This window comes from Spermophilus citellus (genome assembly GCF_964194105.1).
Source record: "Spermophilus citellus genome assembly, chromosome: 14".
In the NCBI taxonomy this organism is placed as follows: Eukaryota; Metazoa; Chordata; class Mammalia; order Rodentia; family Sciuridae; genus Spermophilus; species Spermophilus citellus.
The window spans coordinates 60,852,609-60,872,083 of NC_138194.1; the positions used below are offsets into that span (position 1 = coordinate 60,852,609).

Here is a 19,475-nt window from a genome sequence, read left to right on the forward strand (position 1 = left end):
AGGAGGTATAATTTATTGTTCTCAGTTTCTAAATGAGAATGTTGAGAAAAAGAGGATTGAAGTAATTTACTGTGCTCACAGAGTTAGTGAGTAGCAGAGCTGGGATTGGAACACGGATAAATGCACTTCAAACCTTGCTGTCTTAACCACTGTTTCATGCAAGAGAATCCATGTGTACCTTAATATAAGACATTAAGAATAGTTAATCATTAATAAAACATTTTATTATGTTTAAAATAGGAATTGAATGAGAATTTATAAAATAACTTGTTGCTAATTCAAAGAGGTTTGGGTGGTCTGTCCTACATTAAATGTTTTCTTTGGACTGTAGAAAAACAAATTTGAAAATTATATGGTTCTTGACCTTGAGGGAAAGTGACAAGAAAAATACACATAAATACATATATTAAAACATGACATAAAACTAATAAAACATTCTTTGGAGCAGAGGGGAAGCAGCAACCAATTCCAAATGCATTAATTCAGCAGACAAATAATTGTCACAATTCATGAGCTAAGAAGTATACTCCATGGGCTGAGGTTGTGGGTCAGTGGTTGAGTGCATGCGAGGCCCTGGGTTGGATCCTCAGCACCACATAAAAATAAATAAATAAATAAAAATAAAGGTATTGTGTCCAACTACAACTAAAAAATAAATATTAAAAAAATAAGTGCATTCTTCATGCAAACTTTGTTTGCTTGATATCAAGTCATTTGATTGATTTTTTGGGGGGGAAGAGAGGGTGGTTACTGGTGATTGAACTCAGAGGCACTCGACCACTAAACCACATCTGCAGCCCTATTTTGTATTTTTTATTTAGAGACAGGGTCTCACTGAATTGCTTAGTGCCTTGTTATGTTGCTGAGGCTGGCTTTGTACTCATGATCATCCTGCCTCAGCTTCCTGAGCAACTGGGATTACAGGCATGTGCCACTGTGCCTGGCTGTTTGATGGATTTTTACACAGTGATTTCAAGTATAATTTCATTGTGTGTTGGCACTTATATTTTTGCAAACTGTACTCTCAAATATTTGTGATCTAAGTTTAGACATTTAAATTTGTAGCCTACTTAAAAGTCATCCTTAACTCTGAGAACTGAATGTGAGTATATTAAGTTTCTTCTTTTCATGTTCAGGATCAATAAACATAAAGAGTGGTTAAGACATGAGTTCCAGAGCCTGTGACCTGGCTCCACCACATATAGCTGGGTGACTTTGTACAAGTAACTTCACTTCTCTTGTTTAAATGGACTCATCTGTTGAAATAAAATTACAATATCATAAAGATTAAATGTGTTAGCATATGCTTTAATTCAATACCTAAGCACCAAATAAATGCTCTTTAAATGTTAGTGATTATCACTGATTTTATTATTTTTATTTTTAAAGTATGAGATATTTTTAGAACCTTTTTTTAAAAAAACACATAATATTAAAACATCCTAGTTTGATTGGGATGCAACAAGATGGTTTTCTGGCCCTGGCTGCCCCTTCAGCTTGCTGAGGGACCTTGACCAAGGTAGCATTCTCATTTGTCACATGGACAGAAAAGGTTGAAACAGAATCCCAGAGGTGTTTCCACTTTGAATATGTGACTTCTCTGGGGTTTCCTTAGGCATTTACCATACTTTTCTAATTACTATTTTAGTAACCAGAAAACCTTCTGATTAATCTTTGTAACTTTCAACATCAAATGTCTAAGAGGAAGAATATTTTGAGAAAGCTTGTACTTATTTTAAAATCTGAGTTGGGCATAAATTTGATTAATAGGACAGGGATAGAAGAATGCCCTTTCTCTTCTCTGTTCTTGAGGCCACATATTTGAATGATTAGAAAATAGAACTTTTCTAAGGAATTTTTATTTAATAGAGATTCCCCCCCCCCAACTTCAAAAGAAAAAAAACAAAAAAACACCTAACAAAAAAAGAAAAAAAAAAGAAAAAAAAAAAAACACCTAACAAAACACCAGTTCAGGGAAACAAAGCTTACTAGTAGAATATTTTTATGATTCTTTGCTTATTGAGATTGTCACCGATCTTTCTAATAATTTCCATTAAATTGCATAGGGAAAGAATATGATTTAATGTGTATACTAAATTGAGAATGCTTTCCCATGGTAGTCATTTCAGACCTTTAACATTACAACTGTTAAGTTTATGTGGGTATAACTGATAACTGACATGGTTTTAAGAAAGCTCTAGACAAGCCAAATATTAAAAGTTTAGTTCAAAATAGGCTATTTGCGGAAACATTTTTCTTTGTGACATGATCTCACAAAACAGCCCCTTAAATGGCTGTGACTCTCTTAGAGACTCGATTTATAAACAGTAAACTATCCTAGAAGACTTTGATGCCTTTCAATTTTTAGCCTAATGATAACTAGTGATAGCTATGTTATATTTGTTAATTGATTTACTAACTGCTTTTATTCGGAAACATTTTCAGTTATCTTTTTAAAATGCAAATATGATCATAATGCTTCTTGCTTGGAACCCAGAAAAGGCTTTGCATAAGTTTTTAAATGCAAGTCATATATTTTAGAGAAGCACTCTTCATTAGAAACATGAGTTTTTCAGGTAATTTAAATACCTAGCAGCCACATATTAAAAAGTAGAGGAAACTGATAAAATTAATGTTAATACTATAACTTAATTTAGCCAGTATAGTAAAAATATAATTTAACCTGGACTCTATAATAATAATCTATAATCATCATCATCATCATCATCTAGAAATTATTAACACTATTGTTACGTTATTTTCCTTCTGTACTAAGACTTAGAAGCTTGGCATGTATTTTACACTTGCAGCTCATCTTAATATGGATGACCACATTTCAAATGCTCAAGAGCCACATAGAGATGTATTGGTTAGGGAATTTAGGCTTTTCAATACAAGTAAGTAGAGAGGAAAGCTTTTTAATGTTTTATTCCTATTTAGATTAAAATGTTTGAATAAGAATAACAAAAGATGGGGTCATTTAATATCAAGTGCTGTGGTTAAAAGCCTGGATACATTTCTATTCCCCATGTGTAGAAGAAACCCTTTTTAAAGTGACCCCCTTTAGATGTGACATACAAAGCACGTGCCTCTAAGAAAGGCCTTTAGCAGAATAAGAAAATCTTGGTGCCACCTGGACTCATAGCACACATGAATGCTACATTTCTCCCCCGCTTCCTTCTGATGAATGCTAACTATGGGAGGGGGCTCAGAGTCCCCTGGCTCTCTCCACTGCATGCCTCTCTTCACTTCCAACGGAAGAGATACATGAGTGCTCTTCTGGGACTTGGGGAGGCATCACGGAACCACGAGGGATGCCAGACAGCATCTGCTGCAGAGGCAGCGCAGCCACAACTGAAAACAACAGCTGGCGTGTTGTTCTGCAACACTAGGATTGCCTCTGGGTTCTAATTTGCCAAATGATATTCCCTTATTCTTTCAAAATTTGGCTCATTGCTTGCATCTTCTTGAACACCATTTTACTCTAGCCTTAGATACCCAATGTCCTGCCTTTTCTTTCTTTCTACCACCCATCCCCCCCACCACCATCTCTTTCACCATCCTGTCATTTTCCACAAGATTGTGCATGCAGTGAGGTCTCCACCTATCTGCATTGTTTGACTACTACTGAAAAAGGAAATGTCCCCTTTCTCCAGCCAAATATATGTACAGTTAAGAATAATGCTAATGCCTGTTTTCTTTGTGAGTAACATGTAACATATATCTTACTTAAGAATGACATAAGAAGAAAATAGAGATTTTATTTCACTAACTTCTATGCAGAATTAACTCTTAAATATGACTAGTGATAATTTTAAAATAAAAGAATCTCTGGGCATTTAATATGACATGGAGAGTTGAACAGTCTACCTGGGCACTGGTTACCCTGTGGATAATTAAGGGTGTGAATGCGTATCATTACTAATTACAGTCTAGGTCTATTTGAAACTTATTAAGAAGGAACTAATTCAGTTTTGTTTGTTTTTGAATATTAAAAATAAAAAAGAAAGTTAATATTATTTAGAGAAGAGCTTAAATGTAGTTGTGTTTCATTGTTTTCAAGTAGAATTATTTGGGTTGCAAGTTCTATAAAAATTTTTACTATATTGTTATGTGTATAATATATATATATAATATATATATATATATAATATATGAATCTTAAAATACCTTTGGGTTTTTACTCAACAGTAATTTTTAGTATATTGTTATATATATACATAATATTTTATATATAATAATTTTTTGTTATATATAACACATTTTTAATATATATATATATATATATATATATATATATATATTTTAAAATACATTTGAATTTTTACTCAACAGTGTGGCTTTGCAAATCTTAGCTTGTTTTTAAAAGCAAAAAATTGAGAGAACTGCCTCACTTTGAACACTACTGCATAAAGCTGCAGGCCACTGTGTGTTTGCAAACTCTCCATTACTAAATCAAATGCTCCACTTTACAATCAGAGCCAATGTTTAATATTAAAACTATGATGCATATCTTACTTTGACTCAAGGAGAAAAGACAAGTTATTAAATAGGAAAACAAAACACAAAAGTAAACAAATCTTTAGAAATCCCTTGATACATGTGTGTATTTATATTAAGATTATTATCAACATTTAAAACTATTAAAAATAAGATTGTCACCTCATCTTCTCTTCTTTTAACTGCCATGTTATTCTTTTAAAGAGAGAGAGGAAAAAAATGATTTTGTCCATATTCTAAAGTTTCTTAATCTCAATGCCATTTTGTGCTCTGCAGTGTCCCCACCTTCCCACTGAACACACAGAGTCCCGTCATCAACTCTTATTGGCAGGAGGCAGAAAAATTATCAATATATAGAGTTGTGCCAAAATGCACTTGGCTTTTAGGGATCCCAATTCAGTACATATTTATATTGCCTGTTTTTTTTTTTTTTTAAACTCCCTGTGTCTATGACCTTGGAGAAGTCTTGTTGCCCCTCTGCCTCAGATCCTTTCAAGCAATTTGCCTCCAAATTAAGTTCATTCCAGCTCCTAAGAAGGAAAGTTTTGCTTTCAGGTCATGGTGAGCATAGGCGTAAAAAGTCTTACAAAAAGGATACATGTCATTGTTTTGTGTCTTGAAATAAACCTTAGCAGTTAGTGTTGTTTTCCTTTCCATAAGAACCTAGATTTACTCAGTCACTGAGCTGCTTTCAGAATGGATCTGTGGTCTGCACTTGGACACCTAGATCTTTCCAGGCCAAAGGAATTACAGGTAGCATATTTTATTGTTTAAGAAATTTTTACCACATAAAACCACCAATTACTCCTAAATGGTCAGTTTGGTATACTATTTAATCTCTTTTATGGACAATCATTTAAAGCCTAATGACTCATTTCCATGTAAGAATTATTTTTCCCCTTTATACCCACTGTGATTTGTTAGTGAGTAGTTCTATTAAATATGAGAACACAAACTTCTTCAGCCTCTGCCAACATGGAAAAGCCTGTTCTAAGGCCTGTTTGAGAGGTTGTTTAGCTGAATATTGAAGGGGCACTTGCCCACAACCACCGTCCCCCTATGCCCCGCCATATACCCCCTTTAATAGCACCAGGTTCAGGCAGGAAATGAGGCTATACTAAATCTGGGTGTGCACACATGTGTGCAAGGAGTTATGACAGATCTCTTCTCCAAATCATGTTTATAGGTACATTTAGCCATAATAAAATTCATCCTTTTTAGTTGTATAGTTCATTTAATTTAGAAAAGTATGTTGTATAACCACAAATACAATCAAGATATATAATATTTTCATCACAACAGTTTTCTCCTATTCTATTATAGTTAATTCTCTGCTTCCACCCATCCTTGGAATCTTATAATTTTTCTTTTATTTTCAGAATGTCCGAGATAAAGGATCTTCTAGCTTTTTTATTATTTACTTAACATTAAAATTTTTTTATTATTATAATCATTAGAGCAAATTTCACTGTGGCATTACCATACATGCATGTATCTTATCATCTTTTATGTCTAACTTCTTTTTCCTGCTTAATGGTTTGAATTTCATCCATGTTCTTTTTATTGCTGAGTAGTACTCTATCATATAGCTATGCCACAATTTATTCAACGAAGGTGGACATTGCAGTTATTTACATATTATATGGTGTTTATGAGCAAAATTTCTAACAAATATTTATATATGGGCATTCACATAGGCACATTCTTTCATTTCTCTTAGGCATCCTTAAGTCTATGGTTATGCTTATGCATAAGGTCATAAGAAACTGCCAAACTGTTTTCAAAGTAACTGTATCATACTGCACTCCCACCAGCAATGCCAGAGATCTCCAATGGCTGTATGTCCCTTCCTGCCCTTGAAATCAATTATTTTTAATTTAAGCCATTCTGATAAGTCAAGATTTCCTCAGTGACTCCATAATGATATTCTGGGCATCTCTGTGGTCTGTGAGAGTCGATTTGCTCCTATTAGCACAACCGTGTGGCCGAGTGTTTATATGAAGTCATGTGAAGTCAGGTTCTCCCTCCAGCAGAGCTCAGCTCCAGGGGTCAGGTGCTCTGAATTGCGTTTTGCCAGCAGGCTCAGCGGGTTAGAACACTATACATTTCAGGATTATTCAGTCTGTTTCACTGCTCCTATAATCTCATAGAACCATTTCATATAGAGACCCTACTAACAAAGAACTCCAGAGAGGAAGTGTTTCAGTGCAGATTTGTCATCAGCACAGAAGAACCCTAAGCTGCGTTTCCAGTGATTATCTACACAACCCTGTATGAAGAAGGAGGGGAGTCAGGCTAAACAACAACAGGCTAAAGGTCTTTTCCTGGAATGTCACTTTTGCTATTCGACAGCAGCAAGCCACGGCTGTGATGTGCCGTAAACATTGATGGTGTCCTATTTCTTTGTGTGGAATTGCTTTTCTCTCATCACTGACTTAATTTGATTGCACCAGTTTGTCACCTGTCATGTTTAGCTTCTTCTGACTGCAAAACATAATGACAGTCTATGTAATTTAACAATGATGGACCTACATTTTGCGTCTTCTAATCAAGATGAACTAAGAATTTGTCACTCTCGTCTACAAATTTGGAATAAAAAAAAAAAGTTCAAGAATTTCTTCTTTTCTTTCCTGTCTTGTGTTTTACAGGTGGCCTGTCTAATATCTTGCATTTTCGTCCTTATAGTCATCTATGCAATTGGACCTTTGCTGTACTGGCTGCCCATGGTACCGTAGTGTTTTTCACTCTCTACCATTTACTTTTAATGAAAATCATTGTGAATACAATTTCTAGGAAGAGTCAAATCAATAATCCTAAATCTGAAAATCGTCTCACATAAGTAAAGATAAATGGAGGGGAGGGGTGCAAAGATACTATATTTGATGAGGTAAGGATGGTACCATACCATGACTGATTTCTTTTTCTTTTTTTTTTTTAAACATTTAATTTATTTAATTATTTATTTAGTTTTCGGTAGACACAACATCTTTGTTTGTATGTGGTGTTGAGGATCGAACCCGGGCCGCACGCATGCCAGGCAAGCATGCTACCACTTGAGCCACATCCCCAGCCCGACTGATTTCTTTTTATACAAACACACACACATACACACACACACACACACACACACACACATTTAGTTGTAGATGAACACGATACCTTTATTTACTTATTTATGTGGTGCTGGGGATCAAACCCAGTGCCTCACACGTGCTAGGCAAGCACTCTACCATTGAGCCACAGCTCCACTGTGACAATCTTCCAATTCTTCAGCTCCCATATAAAAATGACACTCTGGAACTAGTTCTTTTGTGCTCATCTGGAGTATGGAACAAGAAATACTCTGCTGTACAAAAAGTAGACTTTGGAATAATTTTATAAGAAATTTGTTAAAAAATAATTGTGTGCTGGGGCAAGGAAGAAGGATCCAGAATACATGGTCCCACCCTTGATACATCCTTTATACTAAGTGGCTCAGAACATTAGAACCAGTAGTTCCTTTTGCTCTTTATAAGCCTGAGGCACCAAAGTGACTCAAGTTAAGATGCTGGGCTAAAAAGAGCCAGTCTCCACCCTTTGTTGCTCTAATTCTTCACTTGTACAGTGAAGATAAATATTTCCATGGAATGATCTTCCAATAATTGAGTTCCCTTTTCAAGAGAGTTATAAACATCCTCTGGCAAAAACAAATAATTGAGATTCAATACAATTGTAAAGAAATGAATAATATAAATGTGTCATAGTTTTGCAACAAACACATTTCAAACAAGTGACAGTGCATAATTATGAAGGGACATACTATTCATCCTTATCATTCACTGCTTTTCCTTCCTTCTTTTCTACCTTGGGATGTGGAATTGCAGAAGTTTTTGTCCTGTGATTTTCCTAGAATTGATATTATATTTCTAAAGTACAATAATAAATTAGTTCTAAACAAAACAAACATTTCTTTAGTCTTCTAATTGGTGACAGCTTCTCCATAGTATTTTCTTTTAAAAACAAAGAAATAAAAAATACTGTGGTCCTTTTAATTTCTGACTAAAATCTTTATCTGGATTTTTACTGGTTTATTTTTGTTTGCAGTGTGTTCTTGCAAGTATTATTGTCGTGGGGCTGAAGGGAATGCTAATACAGTTCCGGGATTTAAAAAAATATTGGAATGTGGATAAGATCGATTGGGTGAGTAGAAATTTCACCCTGAATTTTCTTCTTTGGTTTAAGCACATTACCAAATAAAACTATTGTTTTATTTGCCAAAAACAGATTTAGGCTTTTAAGACTTGTATACTTTACGAACTACCAGTTATTGTTTTCAAAATCTTAATAAAAGCATTAAAATAGAAATTGGTTTCATAAGAGACAGAAATGGAATTTCTGTGTATAGTTTGAGAACTTTTAAAGAAATGCTAACTAGCCAAGCATGGTGTCGTGTCACATGACTCTAATCCCAGAGGCTCAGGAGGCTGAGACAGGAGGATCATGAGTTCAAGGGCAGCCACAGCAATGATGAGGTGCTAAGCAATTCAGTAAGACCTTGCCTCTAAATAAAATACAATAGGGCTGGGGATGTAGCTCATTGGTTGAGTGCCCCTGAGTTCAATCCCTGGTACCAAAAAAAAAAAAGATAACTAATTTGAGTGTATTGGGGATGTCCAGTTTACATTATGAACTGATTCTGGAAACTAGGCTCATCAGGAAGGTACACACCAATAGAAATATGATGATTTATAATGTGTATGTAAAACTAGCATTAATTGCTATGAATGTATGCTATGTGGATATAGGATGAATGGCTTTATGGTGATCACATTCATTCTAAATACGTGAATATTGTGAATGAATTACACTGGCAAGATCATTATGTTAATAGGCTATTGCTGAGAACAGATTAAAGTGTACTGAACAATGATGAAGTGTGGTTTCAATGAACAGAAATGTTTAGCATACTTACATTTTAGAGAAACCTGTCTGTATGTGGGCATCCAAATCCTCTCCATATAGGTGAAGTAATTCATGAATACCCTTATGTTTAGCTCTATATGGTATTGACCATATTGAAATGTCATGATCTATGTATTTTCTCTCCTTCAGATTCTTTGTTCTGTGAGCCTTAGGAGATTGTTTTTTCTAATACCTACTTATACCTACTTTCATAATAACGAGGCACAGTATTACTGAGTTTCTACCAAAGTATGATGCCGAGTGCCATGAGCAATGTAGAGATGAACTACCATCTTTCCCAGATGCTTATAGTTCAGAAAGCTTGGTGCAGGGGAAAAGTGGAGGCAGAAGCACTCTTTGTACTGGTTAATATGAAGGGCTCTCACAGCAGAGCTGAAATATGAATGGAGACTGCAGGTCAAGAGGACAGTTAACAAGTCTGAGTGAGAATCATGACTTTTCTTTAATTAGTTGTTGATGGACCTTTATTTATTTATAAGTGGTCCTGAGAATGGAACCCAGTGCCTCACACACGCTAGGTAAGCGCTCTACCACTGAGCCACAACCACAGCCCAACATTTTTTTAAATTTTAAAGGTGGTTTATATGAAATCACTCATGGGTAAAAATAAATAAGAAGATGCAAACTTATTCAACAAGCTACTGGATAACCCTGTGAGAAAGGTATTTCTAAGGAGCTTATTAATCATATGGAAGGAAACATGTTTCCATATTGCAGGGGGCGGGAGATATCAGAGAAGGCTTCTTTTCAGAAGTGATTTCTAGGTGGAGATTTGAAGAATGAGTCCATTTTATCTGGGGAAGAGAGAAAGAGATCCATCTGTGCAAAGATACAGGAATGAGCGTGAGCATGTTTGAATCTCCATACCAAGGTGTTCAGCATGGGTGGGACATGCAGTGTGAATCTGCATGTAATGAAAAATGAGGTGTAAAAGTTAAGAATGGATTGGATTGTGAAAAATCACTTTAGATTTCATTCTGGAGACAGTGAAGTATCACAGAACGGTGAAGTAGATACAAGATTAATAAGTTTTATGTATTAAAAAGATCATTTGAGTAATTTTAGGGAAATGAATCATACTGAAAGAGGATAACACAATTAGAGCACTGCCCTAGTAATTCAGGCAAATGAGGAAGGCCTAGACCAAGGCTGAGATCATGAAGTTCAAGACAAGATAGATTTGAAAAATACTTAAAAGACTGAAATAGTTAGTCTTTACCACCAATTCATCCTATAAAGTAGATCCGTCTAGAATGACATCTAAGACTCTTGTTAGGAACATCAATGGAAGAAGACACTATCATTCAAGGAGTTATAGAAAATATAGAATTTTATTGTTTAAAAACATGTAAATTGGTTACCTTTTATCTTTAAATAATATAGGTTCTCATTTCTGAGTTATTCATTTCACCTCTTTGTTTTCTGTATGTCATCACTAAATAGTTTTCCTAAAAGGGTTCATATGTTTTATATTCAAAGTTATTACATTTTAAAAATATTGACCTTTTTCACAAATACTAAAATGTAGTTTTTGGCTGAGTTTAAAATGCTTTCTTTCAGAACTTTTTAGACTTGGCATTATCTTTAGACATTGAATAATAACATAAGAGAAATAGAAGTAAACATGATAGTTTGTTATTTTATGCAACTTTGTTTTTTTCTAAATTAATACACAATGAAGGTCATTCTTTCTGCTCACAAAATTTGGTGATGTTATCAGAATATTTCTGTGGTTAATGCTCCAGTATCAAATTTCTATGAGCACCACATATCCTTTTGATCTCAGAAACAAAAAGAAATCTCAAATTTCTATGAGCATTATGTATATTTTGATCTCAGAATCAATAATTATTTATAAAATTTTTCTTCTAATGTATCTTTGGAGATTTTATTTCAAATTTATTTGTTCTGTCCTCTTAACAAATATTGTATTTGTTGATTTCGCTTTTTCTTTTTTCATGTCTCTGTATTTTCCCATGACTCCTTCCCGCCTTCCCCACCCCCTGGTGTGGTTTCTTTATTTATTGTATTTATTATAATTCTGATTATGAATTTCTAGTTGTGATTATTCTGCTTTCTACTTTTAAATATTTTTTATATTGCCAATATTTTATTTCTACTCAACTTCTTTCCTAAATTCTTCCAACATGTTTTTTTATCTCCTTTAACAAAGTTTTTCTCTTTGTTAAATAAAGTATTTCTTTCATATTTCATATCTTTTCAAAAGTTTTTTCCTGAGATTCTGATTACATATTCAGACCTATCCTTTGTCTTTGCTTCATGTTTTCATTTTCTCTTTTCTATAAGTAGTTACCTTGATGATTAGGAATATGCATTTTTTAAGTGAACTTAAATATTTACTAAAAAATTACATGGGAATTGCAGGAGATAGGAATGGTTTTAGGCATGTCATTTTAATACACGTCCCCAGTTAAAGCAAAATCTCAGAAATCACAGGTTCTCTTGCAACCTGACACTTGTCTCCTTTTCATACTTCAGGTTGCTTCATCTCTAAGTCTTCTTTGGTCAGGAAGCTAGGTTGTGATACAAATGGCTAGGTTGTGACACTGCCAATGCAGGCATACTGTATCATGTAAAACTCCATGGGTATATTTCCTGCTTCTCTGGTGGCTCAACCTTCCCTGTAGAACTTAGAAGCTCTTGCCTCTCGAAGTTTTTTATCAAGATTATCACACAGGATTCCCAGGATTCCAGTGGTTATACAAACATGTAAAATTGATTGAACTCTGAGAAAAAAAATGTGTTGCCTTCTAGTATCCTCATTGATTATTATCCAGATTTCACAGTATTTGACAGAATTGTATCTTATTTTGTAGTTAACAATTGTGAACATGTTCTTTTTTACATTGAAGTTGATTTTTTCCCTTTATAGATTGTATTTGATTTATTTTAATATAAAGGAGTAGAATACAGAAATCTTTAATATACTATCTACATATGATATCCAAATGTATACTTAGGTAATTCTGGCAGCTGTATGATAAATAGTTTATAATGCAGATAACAAAAATCGTTGTCAGATAATTGGAGTTGTCAGAACAGTCTAGGGAAGGGACAGTAAGGTGTAAACTAGGCACCATTAATAAATTGAAAAAGGGTGTGGTTTTAGATGTTTTTGATTAATAATTGATAGGGCTTGGGAAATGATTTGACAAGTGATGAAAGAAGAGAGAGTAAAATGTTTCTAATTATAGTGTGTTGAAGGATATTACTGTTCTAACTGAAGGAGAACATTGGAGGAAGGGTAGATTTGGGTATGAAATTAATGCATTTGCATTAATGAGTTGTTGACTTTGAAGATGTTTTATAATAACTTGGAAAATGGTTAAGAGCTTAAAATTAGTAATATACTGCTTGGACATGATTATTGAAAAGTTAGAGTGAGAACATATGGTATAGGCAAGGAGTGAGATTAAGTGAGATTAAGAAACTTGACATGGGTGTACCAGGTGCATGATGATTCAATGGGACATTAAATTAGCTTGATAATAGATGAATATTTCTTATCTGCTAAGGAATTCAACAGCAAAAAGCCATGGATTATTGGGATATAATATTGATATAATATTTGGAGCAACAAAATATTGCCTAGATTTTTGTGGATATAGGCTATATTACTCAGTAAACATAACATATCTAGATTATTCAATAGATAGAATATGCCTACAGTATAGTGGAAGAAAAATTACCAAAAATTGTCTATTGTCTATGTGTATGAGTGTATGTGTATGTAAAATAATTTGAAGGTTTAAAGGCTAAAAAGTCATGTAAGTAGTTATCACATGAAAAATCAGAAACATTTTTAATTTTTCATTTTTTTACAGTTCAATATAGTTTCTATTTTGAGTTGTAGGTCAGAACCCTCTTTGAAGTAATCAAGAATCTAAATGGAAGTTTTACTCAGGGACTCAGAACAGAGTTTGAATAGCTAAACAGATCTATCAAAATTTAATGGTATGAATTTGTCACCAAAACAGACAGTAAAATAGATAGGTAAGGGAAAGGTGAGATGACCCATTCATTGTTAAATTGTGCTTTACACTGATAGATATTCTATTAGAAGCAAGACTTTATGTGTTCTCTATTTAAGCTTAATCTGGGGGTAAGTTTGTGTCTAAGGGCTGTGGATTTCAATTCTTTTTTTTCAAATGATGAAAAAAATAAAAGGGACCCAAAGCTAATCAATATATAATAACTGTAATAACCAACATTTGGGTCTTAACAGGAATTGTTACAGAAAACTATTGAGACAAATTCTAATAGAACTATTTACTGATCTATGTTATTAATTTCCATTTGTTATATTTTTAAAGTTGTAAATGTGGCCACAGAGAAAAAAAGAAGCATTTGAAGAGCTTGACATATAATAGATGGTGTTGTGGGAGGGTAAATATGCTTTAAAAACAGAACCAGATGGCACCAAAATTTTTGGTTGCTCTGATGAGTCCTGGCCTCCAGGATTTGTGGTTTTTTAAGTGGCAGGGTCCAGCATCCTTAGTTGCCCATGCCATTTTGAATCATGGAGGCTGGCCAGGAGGAACTGGATTCTTAAACTCTTGATGAGGTCTTGTTCTGCCACACTCAGGCAGGTTCATTTAGTGTTCAAGGATGAGTAAGACTCAGAGTCCTCACATGAAGTTGCAAGAATAATCAAAAGCTTACAGTCTTATTTTGTATACGATTGAGTACAATGTAATACATTAGAAAAGGAAAAAAAAACTACACAAATAGAAGACTCATATGACTGCCAATTCATCTCAATAAAGGAAAATCATCTCAGTGTCCTAACCTAAGAGATGACAGGTTATGAATGAGCTAAGTCCTAACTCAGCATTGCCATTTATAGGAGATGGAGCTTATGTGTGAATTATCTTAAAATATATATTCTCTTACTCCAGAATACTTGTGTCTTTAATATCAAAAGGAATTTTACAGATAAAAAAATCCCTCCATTTGCTTCTAAAGGCTTAGCTTTTCAAAACAGTCTGTTTTTGAGAATCATACAAGCTCAGTGTAGATAAGTAATATAGACAAAGAAAAAACATTTTCAATAAAAATTACCTTTAGAAATGTTTGTTTCAAATGTGTCTGAAAAAAAAGAACTATAACTTACCTCTCCCAAGATCTTATGCTGTTTTCAGATTACAGAGTAGTTTTTACCTTTTTTTTGTTTATGTATGAATAGAATTAAATTACATTTTGAAGTAAACATTGGGACAGAGGAAATCAACTGAAAATTTTATATATAATCAGAGTGGTATAGTTGTTTGGGAGAAAAGAAAGTGAACATTTTGTCAGTTTACTAATTGATGGATGCAGGATTTTGTATTTAGAACTATAATCTTCTGGATTTCACAAATTATTCTTCCCTTAAAGATTTTATTTTCAGCACAAAGCTTAGAAAAGCCAACTATACTACAATATCTTGTTGCAATTATAAGTTCAGGCATGGACATAGGTAGAGTAACTTTGTAATATAATCTAAAAGAGAATTAGTTTATTGCAACTTTTTGAAATATTCCCAAGAACTATGTTGTCCCGGTTTTTTTTTTGTTTGTTTGTTTGTTTTTTTAGCTTTTACAACAAGTGGCCCTTATAGTTAAAAATTGTAATGATCTTAATATGTTAAAGTAGAATTGGCAGTGTTGCTTGATTCAATCACTTAAACACTAGGCTTTGAAAGTCTTATGTGGCAATAAACTATATTGGTAATTTTATAGTAATCCTTGAAAACAGAATATTTTTGAGAAAAACAAAAATCTTCAAACAATTATTTGTGATATTGTTACATTACATGAGGAAGCAATAGGAAATCATGGCATGTATCTAACAACACACACATTGATCAACTATTTACAGATCTTCAAAACAGTGATTGCTGGAGATTGAACTAAGGTTTGGCAGTGCCTGGAAATAAAAGAAGGAAACTTTCCCCACTTCTACTGCTACTGAGAGTCTGGTGGAGCCGGGATTTGCTTCTGTGTTCCTGGGCTTCTGTTTACCACTTCATAAATGATTATCTACTTTCTGAGAGATTTGGTCATAGGAATATTGTAGCTTAAGATTGGTGAGGGATTTAGAAATCACAAGAAAGATGAGAACACCAAAGAACCCACACCTTCTGTTTTCTATTGCTCTTTCAGGGCATATGGGTCAGTACATATGTCTTTACAATATGCTTTGCTGCCAATGTGGGACTACTGTTTGGTGTCGTCTGTACCATAGCTATAGTGATAGGACGCTTCCCAAGGTAAGATCTTATTTAAATACTGTTTCTTCTTAATCAGCAGCGAAGTATGTGGTGTTGTTACAGAAAACTGTTGAGACAGATTCTAATAGAACTATTTACTGATCTATGTTATTAATTCCCATTTGTTTATTTCTGTATATCATTTACTACTACAGTCTCATGTTTTACCTGTTATAAGTGAATTAGAGATAAAGAGATAAGAACATGTTTTATGTTGATAAATGTTATATGTATAATATATAATGTTAGTGAAGAAAATATCAAAATTTTAAGCTAGAATGTAGTCAGCTTTCTATTGCTGTGACAAATACCTGGGATCAAATGAACTTAAAAGGAGAAAAAGGTTTATTTTGGCTCTTGGTTTCAAAGGGTTCAGTCCATGGTTGATGGCTTTGGACCTGTGGTAAGGCAGGATATCATGGTGGAGAGACTGTGGTGGAGCAAAACTGCACATTTCATGATGATCAGAAAGGAAAGAGAGAGAGAGAGAGAGAGAGAGAGAGAGAGAGAGAGAGAGAGAGACAGAGAGAGGAAATGAATGAAGTCCAATGCTCCTCTGCTTTTTTGGTACTAGATATTGAACTCAGTGGTGCTTAACCTGTGAGACACATCCCCAACTCATATATATAACTCATATAATAATGAACTCATACAGTTCATTTTATATATATATATATATATATATATACACAGAGAGAGAGAGAGAGAGAGAGAGAGAGAGAGAGAGAGAGAGAGAGAAAGGGAGAGAAAGGCCCTTGCTGAGTGGTTCAGAACCTTGCTAAGTTGCTGATGCTGGCTTGAACTCATGATCCTCCTGCCTCAGCCCCCCCCCCCAAGCTGCTAGGATTCCAGGTATGCACTCCCACACCTGGCCCAATATCCACTTTGAGGACATGCTACCAATGATCTAATTTCACCCCACTCTTAAAAGTTCCTACCACCTCCCATAGTGACACAGGATATTGACCAAGCCTTGGGAGCACATTTCAGATCCAAACTGTAGCTAATATATAAAATATATTAAAATAAATAAATCCCTTAGCCATGTACTCTCTCAGAGATTTTTTTTAATTATGTGAAGGGATATAGTATCCAAAGAGACACAAACTATGTAACAGCAGTAATCACTTGGAAAATAAAGTAACTATAAATTTCTGGATAATTTATTGAGGAACACACTTCCTTTTTATATATCTACTGAACATCTATAAATTATTTTCCCTATTTTGATCCATTACCTTTTCTGATTTCCCAGTAGCCATCTGAAAATGCTCCTCTTCACTTCTCATCCTTCTTTTGAAATGTGTATTATATTCCTAAGAATGTGCTTAGAGACTCTTGATAGACTCCATCTTTATAGAATCTGTATCTACAGTTCATTGTTATCTGACTTGTCTTACCACTGATTCCCCCTTTCCTTTATTTCCTCCACAAACAAGATTTTATCAAATACTGCATGCTTTCTCATCTTTTCTCTTTTATAATTCTTTACCAATCCACCTCTTACAGCTTGGAGATATGGGGCTCTGGGAACCCAAATGAGGTAAATTTCATTTATTAATCTCTAGTTAGATGTCTATGTTGTTACTCTCTATTTTCAAATATCCCAGAGATACATAGATTTACCAATGTCTTGTGAAAAAATTGGTGATAGGATCTAAACCATTTCAGACACTTTTCTAATTGTAAAGATAAATGACATCCCTTTCATTTCTTCATTGTTAATGTAGTGATCAGGAAATGACTTGTTGTATTTTCTATCTGCCTTAACTTTAGAGCAAAGACTTTAAGTATAAAAAACATGAAAGAAATGGAATTTAAAGTGAAGACAGAAACAGATGATGTAAGTTTAGTTTCCTTTTTCCTCTGTGAAATTATCACGTTTGTGGATTCAATAGTTTTGATATATCATATAAGGTGATGCATTTTGAAAATTGAAATGTGATAATTCTACTTCTATTTATTGTGAACTTCCAATGGTACATATGTTGACCACCACTCATGTGGCAGTGGATATGCAATGAATCAATAGAACAAAAGAGAATCTCTTTCGGTTAGCATTCAGACAAAATCATACCATGGTTCATATACCTACAAGGCATAGTCAAATCATGGCCCAGATTAGTTCAGACATTTGGAAACCTCTTTTCCATAAAGTAATCAAACAAAACTGTTAGTCTTCTGGATTAAATGGTAGAGGAAGAAAGAGAATAGGGAAAGGAATAAATCAAAATTTGTTCATGGTGTTGCTTTTTAAAAAATCCAGTCATTGAGATTGCATAGTTAATAGAGGGTAATTAAGTTCAGTGGTTCTGGAAAGCCTAGAGGATTAGATTTTTTCACAGCAGACACCTTCTTAAAGAAATAAACTACATAAATTGTCTTGCCCTGCCTATGCTTAGGAGGGTCAATTGATAGTGTTTGAGTTCTAGTATTTTCCTTTAAGAGATGTCAAAACAATTTAAAGTAAGGGGAAAAATGTTGACTTGAATTATTTTTGCCAATTTAAAAAAAATTGCCCTCATTTTGAATCTGTGTTATCTTTTATTTCTTATATTCACTTGTTTCATTCAGTACCTCATGATTTCCTTCAAAATAGACAGAATAGACCTCCCACCAGAAGGACCCATGTTAGAGAATTTCCAAGTAGTAACATCAAGAGTACTCCTGCAACACTCAGAGAAATGGCTTGTGCTTTTAATATGCATGGAAAGACTCGCCTCACAGAGAGCTGAGTTCAGAGCCTTTGAGGGTTTCCAGACTTAACTTTTCCACTGTCTCTTTTTTTTTTCTTTCCTTGAATTCGTTATGACAATTCAGTGTTTGTACAAAATTCTAGTCTGATTCTCTGGCCCCCGAAGTCCTCAGTGTATCAACCCTACATGTATAATTGCATTGATATCTTTAGCTTTAAGACAGAATTCAACTTTGGAATAACTATTTTTTTTTCAATTTAAAAGTCACTGGCTAATAAACTGGCTAATCTTTACCTTCTTTAAGGGCTAACCACATGCAGAAGTATATGAGGTTATTTTCAAGAAGATGAAAATGCAGGACATTTCTTCTGTCCTTAAACCTTGATTTATTTGAGTTTCATCAACCCACTGAATAATAACTACACCACATGGAAATTTTGATTTTACTTAAATATTATACCGCACTGGTTTCTTAACATTTTATGTCCAAACTAAGAGGGGAAGAAACTAAGTCTGAGCAAAATTTGAATATGAGTTGGTGGATGGAATAGCTAACATAAAATATAATGATCTGTTATTCCTGTTACATTCATGTACTTTCTACACTTTACTCACTCAAAGCACCGATTCCTAATTTGGGAGATCTCTTCAGACTCAGCGAATTCAACTTCATTCACAGTTTCTTTCCTGGGACAATGAATATCTCCATTCTTTAGCAAACACATATTTTTTCATCTTATCTTAAAATAATAGACTGACACAATCTCACGTGAATTGTGGTGACTAGCTATGACAAATCTAGGAAATTCATGTTTTATTTTTGGATTCTAAGAAGTTGACTCTTGATTAAAACTTTGGCAGTTTAAGTTTTCTTGACTTACTTGCTGACAATCTCCTCATTAGCTAGAGTTAAATCAATAGTTTTTAGAAACTTTTGAGGTTATCTAGTTTAAACATGGAGCTAATTTTAAAAATGAGGAAATGTAAAGAGGTTAAACGAACTGTCCAAATGAATGTACCTAATCTTTTCTCTTTCATCTCTCTTC

At 33.9% G+C, this 19,475-nt stretch overlaps 1 protein-coding gene across 3 annotated transcripts in view; it reads left to right on the plus strand.

Annotated features, from left to right (window-relative positions):
• The window catches only part of SLC26A7 (solute carrier family 26 member 7), a 100,571-nt gene that overhangs the window by 61,689 nt on the left and 19,407 nt on the right, over positions 1-19,475 (plus strand). The window contains exons 10-13 of one of the 3 annotated variants that reach the window (XM_081266850.1): positions 7,149-7,226; positions 8,584-8,679; positions 15,627-15,733; positions 17,510-17,576. In XM_081266850.1, the coding sequence (XP_081122976.1) occupies positions 7,149-7,226; positions 8,584-8,679; positions 15,627-15,733; positions 17,510-17,576 (348 nt within the window). The remainder of the gene's footprint in view (positions 1-7,148; positions 7,227-8,583; positions 8,680-15,626; positions 15,734-17,509; positions 17,577-19,475) is intronic. The other 2 variants (XM_081266851.1, XM_081266852.1) reach the window with 2 other exon arrangements.